Genomic DNA, 17152 nt, shown 5'->3' with positions numbered 1-17152 from the left:
AATACTATGTCCAATTCTGGTGCCCACAATTAAAGAAAGATGTTGATAAACTGGAGAGGGTTCCCAGAATAGCCATGAGAATGATTAAAGGATTAGAAAACAGGCTCTGTAGTGACAGACTATTTAGTTTAACATAGAGAGGGTTAAGGGGTGACTTAATTATAGTCTGTAAGTGCCTTCAGGGAGACCAAATATTTAATAACGGGCTCTTCAATCTAGCAGAGAAAGACATAACATAATCCAATGGCTGGAAGCTGAAGCTAGACAAATTCAGACGGAAAATAAGGCGTAACGTATTTAACAGTGAGGGTAATTATTCATTGGAATAATTTACCAAGGGTCATGGTGGATTCTCCATCACTGACAATTTTTCAATCAAAACTGGATGTTTTTCTAAAAAATTTGCTCTAGAAATTATTTTGGGGCAGGTCTCTGGCCTGTGTTATACAGCAGGTCAGGCTGGTTGATCACAATGGTCCCTTCTGGCTTTGGAATCTATGAATCTTAAATATACTATTGAAAACAGGCTTTTGGCTAAAGTGGGGAGTAGCAGGCCTGCCTATCTCCCTTCCAGAATGAGCTATGATTATGAAGCCATTACAATCCCTCCAATATGCCAGCAACTGATGGTTCAAGGAGACGGTGTGCAGAAGTCCATGCCAGGCCTTTACTAACAGCTTTTGACAATTAACTGCCATTTTCCAGGTCTCTCTCAGCCTGCTGGAGATGACTATACCCACATATCTAACTGCTAGCTGGCCTTCCCTATGACTGATAGCACCGGTGAACCTCTGTTTCCTCCCACTATCAAGGACACAACCAGCTTCTACTTTTCCAGTCTCCCACATACTTAATTGCCCTAACTTGTAACTCACTGCAGCTGAACCACACAGAGGTAATGAGATTCAACAGACAGACTTTGCTCCAAGTCTGATGTACCTCCTTGATTCTTACAGCAAGTAAGGGAATTATCATTTTCCATGACTCACTGACTGTTCAGTTCTTCATGCTCTTTCACCCTGCAGAAAAGCCAGAGGTCTCAATTCCTAGGACTGGCAATCAGTTTGACATTCCACAGCCCAAAAGCAGGTATTACTTTTTATGGTAATAATTGCTAATTCAAAGGTCCACCACTGAACTATCCAGGCTCTGACCACTGTGATGCAGAGTGGACTCCTAACTACTGCAGAGGTGGGCCAACTTTTCCAAAACCAAGTAATTAAAGTCAGGCTCCGATAGGCCAGTAGTTAGGGCACGAGCCTGGAACTCTGGAGATCTAGTTTCAAATCCTTTCTATGTGTCCTTAGAGGTCACTTAGTCCCTTCTGTAAAATGGGATAAATAGCATTTCCCTATCTGACAGGAGTTTGTGAGGATAAATACATTAAAAACAGTATGAAGCACTCAGATACTAAGGTGATGGGAGCCAGATAGGTACCTGCTATCATATTACGTTAGATTTAGGCACCTGAATATAAGTGTCCACATTTTCAGGAGTGACAAGCATCCACAAATCCCACTGGAGTGAACAGAAGCTGCAGCTGAACGTTTCACAAGTGATAGAACCTACTGGTATCAGAGAAGAAAGACCAGAGGTCCTGGCAGCTTAGTGCTTTGTGATACTTGTATGCCAAAACCAGTGAGAGAGAAGAAAACACTCCTCTCATATTACTATTGCTGCTGGAGCCATAAGGATTTCTGCAGCAATTCACTATGGCAGGGGTTCTCAAACTGGGGGTCGGGACCCCTCAGGAGTTGCGAGGGGTTATTACATGGGGGGTTGTGAGCTGTCAGCCTCCACCCCAAACTCCGCTTTGTCTCCAGAATTTATAATGGTGTTAAATATATTTAAAAGTGTTTTTAATTTAAAAAGGGGGTGGGGTCGCACTCAGAGACTTGCTATGTGAAAGGGGTCACCAGTACAAAAGTCTGAGAACCACTGCACTAAGGCGTGGCAGAAACCAAAGAGCTGCTCAGCAGAGGGCACAGAGATTTACAGTGAAAACAAATTAGAGACTAGGAAAAGAAGTTAATCAGGGTGCAGAATAACTTAATAAATACAAAGCTATCAAACAACCTCTCTCCCCCGCCATCCCTACCTACCTACAAATAACATCAGTGCAGAATCTCTGCGCTGTAAGACTGCCATGTTAGGGAGAACCCCAAAACTCAGTAGGAGAAACGAAAACAGCAGCTAGAAACAGCTTCAGGTAGCACCTGCAATCCAGACTCCAAAGATGATCTCAGCAATATTTCCTTCAAAGAGGAGGTCCCCTGCACCAGGCCAAAGACACTAAACAAAGATGCTTTGCAAACCACACCAGCTCTTCATAATCTTCAGCCACAGATATATTTGGACAATTGAACTGTCATATTCTGAAGAGATGCAAATATCCAGACACAATCCAACAATTTATCCAGAAAGATATTAGTGATGAAGAATGGAAAAGAAAGAGCCTACTGACCCAAAAACTACTGTGAGCTCTGTTCACCCCATCAGGGAACAGAAAGGTATCATATGACCTATGCCCAATTAAGAGCATCCAATTAAGTGTGCTTGAATATCAAGTACATGTGATAAACTGTTACAGACAAGCAACAGACTCAGAATTATTCACAGGTAATTTTGGGGAAATAATTTTGAACATGGAAATTTAAAAACATTTCACGTTTGTTCTTGGAAACTTTGCAAATAGAGATGAAATTTGTCTAATAATTTACCCATGAAGATTTATTCACCCAGATGTAAGTATCTCACCTATAAAGCAGCTGGCAACCAGTTAATAAAAAGCCACGAAGAATGCACAAGAAGCTATCTAAGAGCTTTGGGGCACTAGATTCATGAGATTCTGGCCCTAGCCACAAAAGCCCTTTTCACCTTAATAACAACATCCTTGGTACCTCCTTAAACTGCACAAAAAGGAAGATGCAGAGTCACACATGTAGGAGGATCTGAATTTGCTCATGAAGGATTCTGGCCTTAAACTCTGTGGCTCTAATCCTATATCAGCAGAGGAGGTTCACTACAACATGAGCCTATTGTTCCACTGGGCAGCCAGCTGCAAAGCCTCTTGGTGAGTCCTCTCAGCTCCCACTGCACTGCCATAAGCCTACGTAAGGATGAGCCAGTGCAAGGGAAAATCAGAGACCAGATGCTCAGATTCTACGATGATGAGCAGCAGGTAAAACAGATTGACAGTCCAACAGGTACTTCAGAAGGCGGGCTCATGACTTTTACAAGAAGTCACTTAATCCTGACAGCTTTCCAAACTAGCCTGTAATGGTACATGCCCAGACAACCTAGTGACAGAGGGGCCAAACAGATGGATGTGTGCTATCTGTGTAAAAGTGCTCATTGAGTCTATGCTCAAGAAAGAATACACTGAAGAATAGGTATCAAAGGCACAGTCCTTACATCTACTCATATCCTAGTACACAAGGATAAACTGTGCAGTGTGAACCTGGTACAAAAATACCAGTACACTGCAGGAATAATAACCCTTGCCAGAACGGCTGTACCAAAACCTAAATCACTGCATTCAAAAGTATGCTACTAAATTTGTTCAATGAGCTATTCAGTTCAAACTACAGTATTATAATGAGAGCCAGGTGTAGTGCAGACAGATGCTGTGTAATCATTCCATACACCACCGCGCCAGTCAAAGAATCCTTCCTGTATTCGTTCTATTTGCGTCTGTCTTCATCAGGAACTGCTAGTCATACATTACTGTAGATCTTGTGTAATGTGTACCAATAACCAACAAGAACTTGGCTTAGCTGACTGCATTAATTTTACTTGTGAACTAAATCCCATTTGGATGCAGAAGACAGAAGGTGAAAGGGGCCACACTTTACCTTAAGGGTCCATTTATAAATAGTTTAGGAAGAGTGAATACTGGATTGTTGTTATAGATTGTTACAGAGTCCAACAGACCAATAAATTGCTTATAATCATGGCTAATAACCATTTCTAACACCTTCCACCAATGTTTATAATCATCTGTAACACATACTAGAAATGTCTGTAACATGTATATGTCCATTAATCATTGATTAACCTTTTATAAACTATAAATGCAACCACAACAAAAAGTATCAGAGGGGTAGCCGTGTTAGTCTGGATCTGTAAAAAGCAACAAAGAGTCCTGTGGCACCTTATAAACTAACATTTGTATTGGAGCATGAGCTTTTGTGGGTGAATACCCACTTCGTCAAACGCATGAGTCTGATGACATGCATCCGACGAAGTGGGTATTCACCCACGAAAGCTCATGCTCCAATACATCGGTTAGTCTATAAGGTGCCACAGGACTCTTCGTTGCTTTTTATAATAAAAAGTGTGACCATGGAAGGATTGTGTATTGCCTCACACACCTCACAGCTAAGTAAAGCACCTCATCCATAATACTCACTTTTACCTTTTTGTCAGGCCCCCATCAAGGGCAGCCTCCTTATTCAAGACAACACTTCAGCTTGTGCTTAAATCCTATTGACTTCAATGGAACATAAGCACATGCTTAAAGTTAAGTACATGCTTAAATGGCATAGACTTATGCAAGTGTTTAAGTGAACATAAGAACGGACCTATCGGGTCACACCAAAGGTGCATCTAGCCCAGTAGTCTGTCTTCCGACAGTGGCCAGTGCCAGGTGCCCCAGAGGAAAAGAACAGAACAGGTAATCATCAAGTGATCCATCCCCTGTCGCTCATTCACAGCTTCTGGCAAACAGCCATTGATGGACCTATCCTCCATGAATTTATCTAGTTCTCTTCTGAACCCTGTTATGGACTTGGCCTTCACAACATCCAGGTTGACTGTGCGTTGTGTGAAGAAATACTTCCTTTTATTTGTCTTAAACCTGCTGCCTATTAATTTCATTTGGTGATCCCTAGTTCTTGTGTTATGAGAACACAACACTTCCTTATCAACTTTCTCTATGCCAGTCATGATTTTATAGACCTCAATCATATCTCCCCTTAGCCGTCTCTTTTCCAAGCTGAAAAGTCCCAGTATTATTAATCTCTCCTCATACGGAAGCCATTCCATATCCCTAATAATTTTTGTTGCCCTTTTCTGAACCTTCTCTAATTCCAATACATCTTTTTTGAAATGGGGTGACCACATCTGCACACAGTATTCAAGATGTGGACATACCATGGATTTATATAGAGGCAACATGATATTTTCTGTCCTATTATCTATCCCTTTCTTAATTATTCCCAGCATTCTGTTCGCTTTTTTGACTGCTGCTGCACATTGAGTGGATGTTTTCCGAGAACTATCCACAATGACTCCAAGATCTCTTTCTTGAGTGGTAACAGCTAATTTAGACCCCATCATTTTATATGTATAGTGCATTCCTGAATCAGGGCCTTGGCTATCAACATAGCATTTAGATGAATTATACTGTCTTTCTAAACAAAACTTTTTATTTCCAAGAGGCAGAATAATTAGCTGATCAGAAACACTGCACAGACCTTGCACTCTGCATAATGTAAATACTATGAATTTTGTTTTTCATCAACATAAATCACTTGAATAGATACAGTATTTTTAAAGCTCATCAAAACAATTACATATTATGGTATTTCTCTGCCTTTGCGTTATATTATCATGATGACAGTGCTAAGTACTGTACAGCTATGCAGGAAAAAAGCATCATTCTATGCCAGAATATCCATACTAAACTCATTAAATAGACACATGTAATCATGGCCACAGTTGGGGCTAAACAAACTGCTCATTCTTTTTAGGCTTTATTAAGTGGTAAGGCTTATGATTAAGCCTACAATTTAGTCATGGGCATTTTTAGTAAAAGTCATGGACAGGTCACGGGCAAAACAAAAATTCATGGCCTGTGACCTGTCCATGACTTATACTATAAATACCCCTGGCCAAATCTTGAGGGGAGGGGCGCTGCTGGGGGGAGCTCCGGGGAGACTGGGGCTGAGGCCAGCGGCACCAGCTGCTGGGAATCGCCAACAGCAGCTTCTCTGGCTGTCTGTGTGGGCTCTGCTTGGCTAGCCCCAGGGCCACTCCAACAGCGGCTGGTGTGGCTGGCCTTGGGGCCACCTGAGCAGCAGGCCACGGAGCCAGCTGCTTGAGTGGCCCTGGGATCAGCCACTCTGGCTGCTGCAGAAGTCATAGAGGTTGTGGAAAGTCAAGGAATCCGTGACCTGCATGACAGACACGGCGCCCTACTCATGATCCAATAGCCATGTACAGTAGGAAGAACTACAATCCATCTTCACTCTAAAATCCTCCACTCTAATCCCTTCCGTTAGATCAGTGGTCACGAACCAGTCCATCACGACTGACTGAGCTGCCCAGTGGGAGTCCTCACCCCAACTCCCTGCCCCAGCCCTGAGCCTCCTCCTAGAGCCAACACCCTGAACCCCCTCCTGTACCCCAAATCCCCTCCTGCAGCCCAAACCCCTGCCCCAGCCCTGAGCCCCCTCCCAGAGACAGCATCTCATACCCCCTCCTGCACCCTGTACCCCCTCCCACATCCCAATCCCCTGCCCCAGCCCTGACCCCCGTACCACTGCCAGCACCCCATACCCCTTCCTGCATCCCAACACTCTGTCCCAGCCCAGAGCTCCCTCCTGCACCCAAACACCCTCCCAGAGCCCGCATACCGCAACCTCTCCTGCAGCCCAAACACTCTGCCCCAGCCCGGAGCCCCCCACTGCACCCAAACTCCCTTGCAGAGCGTGGACCCCTCACCCCCTTCTGCACCCCAACACCCTGCCCCAGGCTCAGCCGGAGCCTCCTCCCACACTCCAAACCCCTCGTCCCCAGCCCAGAGCCCACACCCCCTCCTGAACCCTAACCCCCTGCCCCAGCCCGGTGAAACTGAGTAAGGGTGGGGGAGAGCAAGCAACGGGGGGGGAGGGGTGTGGAAGAAGTGGGGGAGGCTTTGGGGAAGGGGCGGAGCCTCAGGGAAGGGGTGGGGTAGCTCCTAGGTTGCACTTAAATTCAGAAAGTGATCTTCTGCGTAAAAAGGTTAGAGACCTCTGTATTAGATGCTTGACATTGACATCCTCCAGTCCAGACCTTCCCATAAAGCAGCCACACCAATGTCATCCAGAACAAGGGCAACTAACTTGATTTCTCAGAAGCATCCATGCCTAGCAGCCACGGGCCCTTTATTCAGGGGAAGAGAGTTTTTAAAGAAGAAATCTTTAGCATGAATTGTCCATGGGAGATTAACCCAACCAACACTAAGACACTTCAAAAAGTAACCTCCGACTGCATCCAGCCATTCAATAGGAGCCTGGTATTTCAGAAGAGCTGCACCCTCTGCCCTTAAGTTAAAATCCAGGTTCTGTCAGACCAAGTAAGGTCCAGAGGCGATGACTCCTCCCCTTCCTCTGCTGACTTCGTTAAGGTGGTGTTGCCCCATGAGATCATGTAGGAGGGGGTGTTCAGGGAGCCAAGCTCCAAACTGGTTAGGGCTTTGTTTTGAAATACATCCCAGTTTGTAATCTCAGTCCAAGTCACTCTGAGTCAGGCTCCTATTTAAAGTGAATCTAACTCCGCCCCCAGATCTTAACAGATTTACCCCAAATTTAGAAGATGTTTAGGGTGAAATCCTAGCCCCACTTAAGTCAATGAGAGTTTTGCCACTGACTCCAATGGATGTTACCCTCCATTTTCTGCACTGAGTAATTGCACAGGGTATTTGGTTAATCAACATCCTCTTCTCTCAACTTTCTGGTCCCTTGAAATGGAGCATAACTCCTGCAGGGATACCCTGACTGACTTCCCCAATGGGCTAGGAGGTGAGTGTGTGATCCCTCTATCACCACACATAGAGTCCTGGGGTTAGGCTCCTAAATGCCTACAGCCCATATTTTTAAAGGTAATTAGGCACCTAAATACCTTTAAAAATCTGAAGCAAAGTCGCTTTTGAAAATTTTACCCCAGGTCACATACTGAAACTGCCCAAAAAAATCTACTTTCTTTCAAAAACTTGAGATATTTAGTTACTATTAAAGAAAATGATTGGCTCATTACATGGTGTCAAGTATCAGAGAGGTAGCCGTGTTAGTCTGGTTCTGTAAAAGCAGCAAAGAATCCTGTGGCACCTTATAGACTAACAGACGTTTTGCAGCATGAGCTTTCGTGGGTGAATGCCCACTTCGTCGGATGCATTTCCACTCTTGCATCTGACGAAGTGGGCATTCACCCACGAAAGCTCATGCTGCAAAACGTCTATTAGTCTATAAGGTGCCACAGGATTCTTTGCTGCTTTGGCTCATTACAGTGAACTGAGCCAAGCACAACACAGCTGTCATTGTGGAAGCTTCCCTGTGTAACTCAAATCTCTTCCTGAAGCACTTACAGCTGGTTTAGTACTGATATTTCCCCTCCCTCCGGCACCATTCAGCCAACGCACACAGCTACTGCTCTGCCTCAGAATCACAGAAGCTAAAACTCTGCTCCTAACTCAAGGTTATCTCGGATGCTATTTTTTCACATTGTTCTCCATTTTTTTCAACAAGATGACAGGAAGAGCTCACAGATGGAGAGTGTGGGGGAGGGGATCTAATCTCTGCCCACTGGCAGGAGTAGGAGGGCCACACCTAGGCTGCATAAAAATGGACTGGGTTGCAGACATCCTCATATTTAGTAGAGGTACGGCTCACAAAGACTTTAAAAGCCGACAGGCAGCTCTGTCAGATCATTTAGCTCAGTATGGAGAGCACTGCTTGTTGAGAACTGTGGTCTTTGGATGGTGTTCCTCTGAATGAAACATAAGGGTGACTTCAGCCTACACTGTGGAATTCCGAAGGACACATTTGGCCTGTGGAATAAACTTTGATCACCATTTCTGTAGTGGCGTCTTTGTTTCAGTAGCAGAATTTATACGGATACTTCCTCTTTCTTGATAAGCCTCAACAGAACAGAAAACCCCATTCATTACCCTTCTCTTCATTTGCATAATAAGAAACCACAATTTCTTACCTGAAAATCCACCAATCCAGCCTGATCAGTTCCCCGATCACAACCTGTCAATCAAGCAGAATACAACTAATAGGCAATTACATTTTGTGGCACCTGTTGGTCACTACTAATCGCTTCCTCTCAGCTTCCCATAAGTTATTTCCAGAGTTCAAAGAAGAAAAGGGTAAAAGAATAATTTGACAACACCAAATTCTGCCCTTTTGGAGACAGATACAATGGGACAGCCTCCGGATTGGTGGATCCAAGTCACAGAAACCTAAATTTCATGTGAGAAATTAACCTCTCTGTATCTTCAGATCCACCCATCAGGACCAACGGGATGTATACAGCAAAACCCATCAAGACAGGGGAAGTCAGCATTACTGTGCTGAGCCAGCACTGACGCATGAAACCAAAAAGCTGAACACCACTCAATCCACAAGGCTTGGAGAAGAAGCAGCAACATAATAAATAGAAAACAACCTCAGTCAGAATGGCCCTTGAAAAGTGGGAGCCAGATGGTCTGAAATATCCAATCCACATCAATCATCCAGCAATCGTTCTCATCAAAAGTTAAAAAAACAATTCCCACCCATCTCAGGGACTGGAGAGGCCTCTCCACAGAGGGAAAAGCGCATTTGGAGTCACATGCCACAGCCCACCAGTGTGTACAGAAGCACGGACCTGCGGATCTGGGCAAGGAGTACAATCAAAAGACAAGAGTGTTGTCTTTGAGAAAGAGAACCCAGAAAGGACAACGATAAAGAGCACAAGGATAAAAAAAGATGTTCTCTCAGCTTGTCCAGGCCTCCCACAGCAAGAAACAATCCTGAAACACAATCCAAGATGAGGCAGGTCACACACCTCTCTGAGTCTATAAAAATGAGCTAATCCACCCTTCAAACAGACATAGCAGACACATGGTTCCATCTTCACCTTCTGTTAGTTTAACACTGTATCTAACCCAGAACAAGTCCAAATTCACTGTGCTCCAGAGAACCAATCCTGGTCTCCAGCCCCCTTCACAACTGCAATGCCCACATCACCAGAGTAGTACTTACTAAAGAGCAATGTGACCAGAGTCACTTACATAAATATGGAACTTAAGATATCACTGCTTCCAGCAGAAGATTCTTCCGTGCTTGACAGGAACCACTATTTCCCAGATAGACTCCAAGACAGAGACCACTGGAGGTAGGTACACTGTGAAGACAAGTCACTAGAGATGACCCACTAGGGGAGACTGAATACTTTATGAAGCAGGGTGGAGAGAGGGGCCTGAAAAAAGGAAAGGCTCCAAGGTAGCCTCCTGTGGAAAATCATCAGAGACAAAGAGACTAACTAGCTGGAAAATTCTGGAATCCTCCAGCCAATGACACAGTCTGTTTGTGCTTAAAAGGGGAGGGAGAGAATGGCCCCAAAGCGTAGGGCATTTTAAGGAAAAGAGAGCTGGACACCTCTATCCCGGTTCTGGGAGGATGATGTCCCTGAGATCTGCTGAAGTGTTTCACAGGAGGTTTCTATATTTTTCACCTACCAGCACTGACTACTTGGGTATCAGAAATATTTTCCTAACTCAGCTGAAACTTGCTCAAAAAGCTCCAAAACAGAGGGAGCTACCGGAGACAGGAACAAACCTCAGGGAATATATTCTGGGGAAGCACTGAGCTAAAGGGAGGGTGCAGCAACATGCAAAGCAGAAGCATATTAAAAACAAAAACACCACCAAAGAGTCCAGGAGCACCATAGACAGCTGGGGAAACGTCAGGGACAGTCTCTGAGACTCGCCTTTGGCAAAACTCTTGATATCTGGTAAAGAAACCTGAAGAGGAAAAATTAGGGACATCTTTGCACACTAGCTGAGTTCTGCCACACTTACAGGTTGTGGGTGGGTCACCCATCAATCCAGATTGGTGGATCTGAGGATACAAAGCTAATATTTTCTGTGACATTTTATCATGTTTAATGTCAGAAGCAGTTCTGTTCTCCACTTACATTCAACTTTTACATAAAACTATCCCTGACTATCTTGCTTGGAAATTCAGTGAGATCTAGTCACTAAGTAATTCCCCAAGATATGGATTTTGGTAAAATTACATTTTTCAGTCTACTACTTTTCATTTTAGTGCTACACAGTATATCACATTTATATGTCTTTCACAAGTAAAGATAGGAACAAGAACTCATCTTTAATGAAAAGCAATAAGCACTGAATAGAGAGACAGGAAAATGACAGTGAACAGAACTGGAAATTAGTTATAGGCACAATCTGCTTGTGTATCAGCTATAATTTAAGTGACTGCTCTCTATCCAATCCTGAAAGGCAGTAGCCCCAATTTAAGACAGGAGGAGTCCTAGCTTATTCTTTTTTCTAATTTATTAAAACTCATTAAAACAAACCCTTTTACGCTGATTCGAACTAGTGGTTTTTTTTTAACAGCCTATAATATAACTGAAGCAATGAAACTACTTTTAAATTAATATTACGTTAGCAGAATAATTTCAGAATTGTTTCATCAGTGGAGCCTTGATTTTATACTCACATGTGAGGATTTTGGAAAGGAACTCCAGACGTATTTAGAGTAAATCTTGCTGTGGATTTGAAAGGTGGATTTGCAAAATTCAACTTCAATGCTTTGCGTTTACCTGGGAGAAATGAACAGAAAGTAAAATTTTTGTGGGCAATGAAATATCCTATTCTGCAAGCATCTGGAATGAACCAGAACAAACAAACAAACAAAAAATCCCCAAAACATAAAATGTAAGGAAAGGGAAATGTATTTCACATTAGCATTAGCACACAATGCTAGTGGCAAGAAAAGAGGAATGAAATCAGAATTCATTCCCTAACTCACCCCAACTCACTATATGACTTTGGGTACATCACTTTGCCTCTCTGCACCTTCATTTTTCCCCATCACTTGACCTCACTGCACCTGCGTTTTTCCCTATCTGTAAAATGCACATCTCAAAACTCTCATGTCACAGGAGTGTTGAGATGTCCAGTAACATTTGTAAAGCACTTGAAATCAGTGGATGAAAGAATCTATAAAAGTAGTACAACTATTGTTCTTCCTTGTACATGCCAATATGTGCTCTCCAGCAACTTCCAGACAAAAAACAATGCTAAAATGGAGTTAAGGCTGACAGACCACATCACAAAGGGCCAGCTATCTCCACGACATCCTCCACAAGCTGCACAGTATTAACTTACTCCCTCAGAACATTGTCCTCATCATCAGGGATGTCACTTCCCTATACAACAACAGCAGCATACCTGGCTGTTTCAAATATTTACAAGTTAGCGGAGAACACTCAGATATCCACACCAACACACATTGCCAAATTCATCCATTTCAGCCTCACCCATAGCAACTTTCCGTTCAACAACAAACACTTTATCCAAACCATGGGAACAGCCAGGGGTACAAAGACTGCTCCCCAATATGCCAACCTCTTCATGGGTCACCTTGAAGAAGAATTCCAAGACAAATGCACAACGAAACCAACAATATACCTGAGATACACTGATGATATTTGCATCCTCTGGACCAACAGGTTAAACTCCTTCATGGATTTCCACCACAATTTAAAACAATCACCATCCCATCCATTAAATTCTCTGTGGAACACACCAACACTAGCATCAGCTTCCTCGACATCACGATCAGCTTCAGCAACAGAACCCTACAGACAACCATATACAAGAAACCCACGGATCATCACACCTACCTTCACAGATCCAAACACGCTAAGAAATCTGTTGTGTCTACAGCAAGGCACTCAGATACCACAGAATATGCTCTGAGGAGAAAATCCAAGATCTACACCTTAACATACTTAAAACTGACTTCACCAAAGAAGGACACTCCACCAGAGAAGTAGATCTCATCATGGAATGGGCCACTCAAATACCCTAACAGGGCCTGCTTCAATACAGAAATAAAATCCGCTCTGACCACACATCCCTAGTTGTCACCTGCTACTCCACACAGGAAACCACACGGGGTATCACCAAACAATAACAACCCATACTTGATGGGGACCCCGTCCTGAAAGAAATAGTTCCTGAACCCCCATTTCTGACCTTCAGACAACCCTTCCCCCCAAACCTCTCCAAGCTCATCATCTCATCATCAAGCAAACTCCCTATAAAGCAGGACACACCAACTCAAAACGGCACCAGACCCTGCCAGAACAGATGCAAAACCTGCAGACATACCTCCACTGCTAAAATGATCAACATCCCCTACAAAACACCTTTTGAGATCCACGAGTCCTATGCATGCCTAGCACATGTGGTGTACCTTATTGAGGGCATTAGATGCCCCAATAACAACTACACCGCTACCTCGATATAATGCCACCTGATATAACAAGAATTTGGATATAACATGGTAAAGCAGTGCTCCAGGGGTGGGGCGGGGGCGGGCTGGGCTGTGCACTCCAGTGGATCAAAGCAAGTTCAATATAACACGATTTCACCTATAACACGGTAAGCTTTTTTGGCTCCCAAGGACAGCGTTATATCAAGGTAGAGGTGTACGTGAAACCAGACAATCACTATGCTCTCACATGAACCCACAGGAAAATGATAAAAGACAAAAAACACCCTATCAACTGTGGGTGAACATTTTTCACAAAGTGATCACTGACCTATCAGTCCTCATCCTCAAAGTAAACCTGCACAACGTGTTCAAAAACTGAGCTTGTGAACTTAAATTCATCATTCTGCTAGACACTAACAATCATGGACTGAACAGAGACACTGGATTTGTGATTTATTACAACAATCTGTAACTCACTATCCCCTCTCTTTGTCCTATGACTGTAGAGGTGTTAATGGCCACTCTACTTTGAATCTAACAAATTTATTTGAGCAAAAGCTTTCATGGGCTACAGCCCACTTCATCAGATGCATAGAATGGAACACATAGTGAGGAGATATATATACATACAGAGAACATGAAAAGGTGGGAGTTCCCCTACTGACTCTAAGATGCTAATTAATTAAGATGAGCTATTGTCAGCAGGAGAAAAAAAAACTTTTGTAGTGACAATCAAGATAGCCCATTTAAGACACTTTGACAAGAAGGTGTGAGGATACTTAACATGGGAAAATAGATTCAATGTGTGTAATGGCTCTATTTCACTATCACTCTATCACTACAAAAGTTTTTTTTCTCCTGCTGACAATAGCTCATCTTCATTAATTAGCTTCTTAGAGTTGGTAGAGGAACTCTCACCTTTTCATGTGATGAAGTGAGCTGTAGCCCACAAAAGCTTATGCTCAAATAAATTTGTTAGTCTCTAAGGTGCCACAAGTACTTCTGTTCTTTTTGCGGCTACAGACTAACACGGCTGAGACTCTGAAATCTACTTTGAATGGTCTCTTACAATATGTGCTAACTACGTATGTTAAACAATCTGTTCCACCTTGCATTTAGCTGCGATGCTGGGAGGAACTTTCCCAGACATACAGAAGAGCTGTGTGTGTCTGGAAAGCTTAAAGAACAAGGAGTACTTGTGGCACCTTAGAGACTAACAAATTCATTTGGGCATACGTTTTCATGGGCTAAAACCCTATTCATCAGATGCATGCAGTTGCCAATACAGTAGGAAAATATATATAAACAGAGAACATGAAAAAATGGGTGTTGTTGCCATACCAACTCTAACAAGACTAATCAATTAAGGTGAGTTATTATCAGCAGGAGAAAAAAAACTTTTGTAGTGATAATCAGGATGGCCAATTTCAACAGTTGACAAGAAGGTGTGAGTAACAGTAGGGGAAAAATTAGCATGGGGAAACAGTTTTTACTTTGTGTAATGACCCATCCACTCTCAATCTTTATTCAAGCCTACTTTAATGGTGTCCAGTTTGCAAATTAATTCCAGTTCTGCAGTTTCTCCTTGGAGTCTGTTTTTGAAGTTTTTTTGTTGAAGAATTGAGACTTTTAGGTCTGTAATTGAGTGACCATGGAAGTTGAAGTGTTCTCCGACGGGTTTTTGAATGTTATAATTCTTAACGTCTGATTTGTGTCCATTTATTCTTTTGAATAGAGACTGTCCGGTTTGGCCAATGTACATGGCAGAGGGGCAATGCTGGCACATGATGTCATATATCACATTGGTCGATGTGCAGGTGAACGAGCCTCTGATGGTGTGGCTGATGTGATTAGGTCCTATGATGGTGTCCCTTGAATAGATAAGTGGACAGAGTTGGCAACGGGCTTTGTTGCAAGGACAGGTTCCTGGGTTAGTGTTTTTGTTGTGTGGTTGCTGGTATTTGCTTCAGGTTGGGGGGCTGTCTGTAAGCGAGGACTGGCCTGTCTCCCAAGATCTGTGAGAGTGAGGGATTGTCCTTAAGGATACGTTGTAGATCCTTGATGATGCGCTGGAGAGGTTTTAGTTGGAGGCTGAAGGTGACGGCTAGTGGCATTCTGTTACCTTCTTTGTTGGGCCTGTCCTGGAGTAGGTGACTTCTGGGTATTCTTCTGGCTCTGTCAATCTGTTTCTTCACTTTGGCAGGTGGGTATTGTAGTTTTAAGAATGCTTGATAGAGCTTTTGTAGGTGTTTGTCTCTGTCTGAAGGATTGGAGCAAATGCGGTTGTATCTTAGAGCTTGGCTGTAGACAATGGATCGTGTGATGTGGTCTGGATGAAAGCTGGAGGCATGTAGGTAAGTATAGCGGTCAGTAGGTTTCTGGTATAGGGTGGTGTTTATGAGACCATCGCTTATTAGCACTGTAGTGTCCAGGATGTGGATCTCTTGTGCGGACTGGTCCAGGCTGAGGTTGATGGTGGGGTGGAAATTGTTGAAATCATGGTGGAATTCCTCAAGGGCCTCTTTTCCATGGGTCCAGATGATGAAGATGTCATCAATGTAGTACAAGTAGAGTAGGGGCATTAGGGGACGAAACCTGAGGAAGCATTGTTCTAAGTCAGCCATAAAAATGTTGGCATCCCGTGGGGCATGCGGGTGCTCATAGAAGTGCCGCTGACTTGAAGGTATACATTGTCCTCGAGTGTGAAAGAGTTGTGGGTGAGGACAAAGTCACAAAGTTCAGCCACCAGGTTTGCTGTGACATTACTGATCCTGACGGATTGTAGTCCATCTTTGTGTGGAATGTTGGTGTAGAGGGCTTCTACATCCATAGTGGCCAGGATGGTATTTTCTGGAAGATCACCAATGGATTGTAGTTTCCCCAGGAAGTCAGTGATGTCTTCAAGATAGCTAGGAGTGCTGGCCGCATAGGGCCTGAGGAGACAGTCTACATAGCCAGACAATCCTGCTGTCAGGGTGCCAATGCCTGAGATGACGGGGCATCCAGGACTTCCAGGTTTCTGGATCTTGGATAGCAGATAGAATAACGCTGGTCGGAGTTCTAGGGGTGTGTGTGCGCTTTTTCAGGGAGTTTCTTGAGCAAATGGTGTAATTTCTTTTGGTAACCCTCAGTGGGATCAGAGGGTAATGGCCTATAAAATGTGGTGTTAAAGAGTTTCCTAGCAGCCTCTCGTTCATATTCCGACCTATTCATGATGACGACAGCACCTCCTTTGTCAGCCTTTTTTATTATATCAGAGTTGTTCCTGAGGCTGCGGGTGGCATTGTGTTCTGCAGAGCTGAGGTTATGGGGCAAGTGATGCTGCTTTTCCACAATTTCAGCCCCTGAACGTTGGTGGAAGCAGTCTACGTAGAAGTCCAGTCTGTTGTTTCAACCTTCAGGAGGAGTCCATGCAGAAGCCTTCTTTTTGTAGTGTTGGTAGGAAAGTTTCTGTGGATTAGTGTGCTGTTCAGAGGTGTGTTGGAAATATTCCTTGAGTTGGAGACGTAGAAAGTAGGATTCCAGGTCACCGCAGAACTGCATCATGTTCGTGGGGGTGGAGGGGCAGAAGGAGAGGCCCCGAGATAGGACAGACTCTTCTGCCGGGTAATATTGTTGGGTGAGTTAAGGGAACCACTGCTGTGGCCCCTTGTGGCATGTAGTAATTTAGATAGTTTAGTGTCGTTTCTGCTTTTTCTTATCCTGAAGGACAATCCCTCACTCTCACAGATCTTGGGAGACAGGCCAGTCCTCGCTTACAGACAGCCCCCCAACCTGAAGCAAATACCAGCAACCACACACCACACAACAAAAACACTAACCCAGGAACCTATCCTTGCAACAAAGCCCCTTGCCAACTCTGTCCACTTATCTAT

At 43.8% G+C, this 17152-nt stretch overlaps 1 protein-coding gene across 11 annotated transcripts in view; it reads right to left on the bottom strand.

Moving 5' to 3' along the window:
- The window catches only part of MAP2K4 (mitogen-activated protein kinase kinase 4), a 181933-nt gene that overhangs the window by 85251 nt on the left and 79530 nt on the right, over window positions 1-17152 (bottom strand). For 9 of the 11 annotated variants that reach the window (XM_039500947.1, XM_039500952.1, XM_039500941.1 and 6 more), the window contains one exon: window positions 11493-11595. In XM_039500947.1, the coding sequence (XP_039356881.1) occupies window positions 11493-11595 (103 nt within the window). Of the gene's footprint in view, window positions 1-7014; window positions 7147-8970; window positions 9015-11492; window positions 11596-17152 lie in introns of all 11 variants that reach the window. The other 2 variants (XM_039500951.1, XM_039500950.1) reach the window with 1 other exon arrangement.

The sequence above is a fragment of the Mauremys reevesii genome, linkage group 15, assembly GCF_016161935.1.
Source record: "Mauremys reevesii isolate NIE-2019 linkage group 15, ASM1616193v1, whole genome shotgun sequence".
NCBI lineage: Eukaryota > Metazoa > Chordata > Testudines > Geoemydidae > Mauremys > Mauremys reevesii.
The sequence above is the reverse complement of the archived record's forward strand: the minus strand, read 5'-3'. Positions and strand labels throughout refer to the sequence as shown.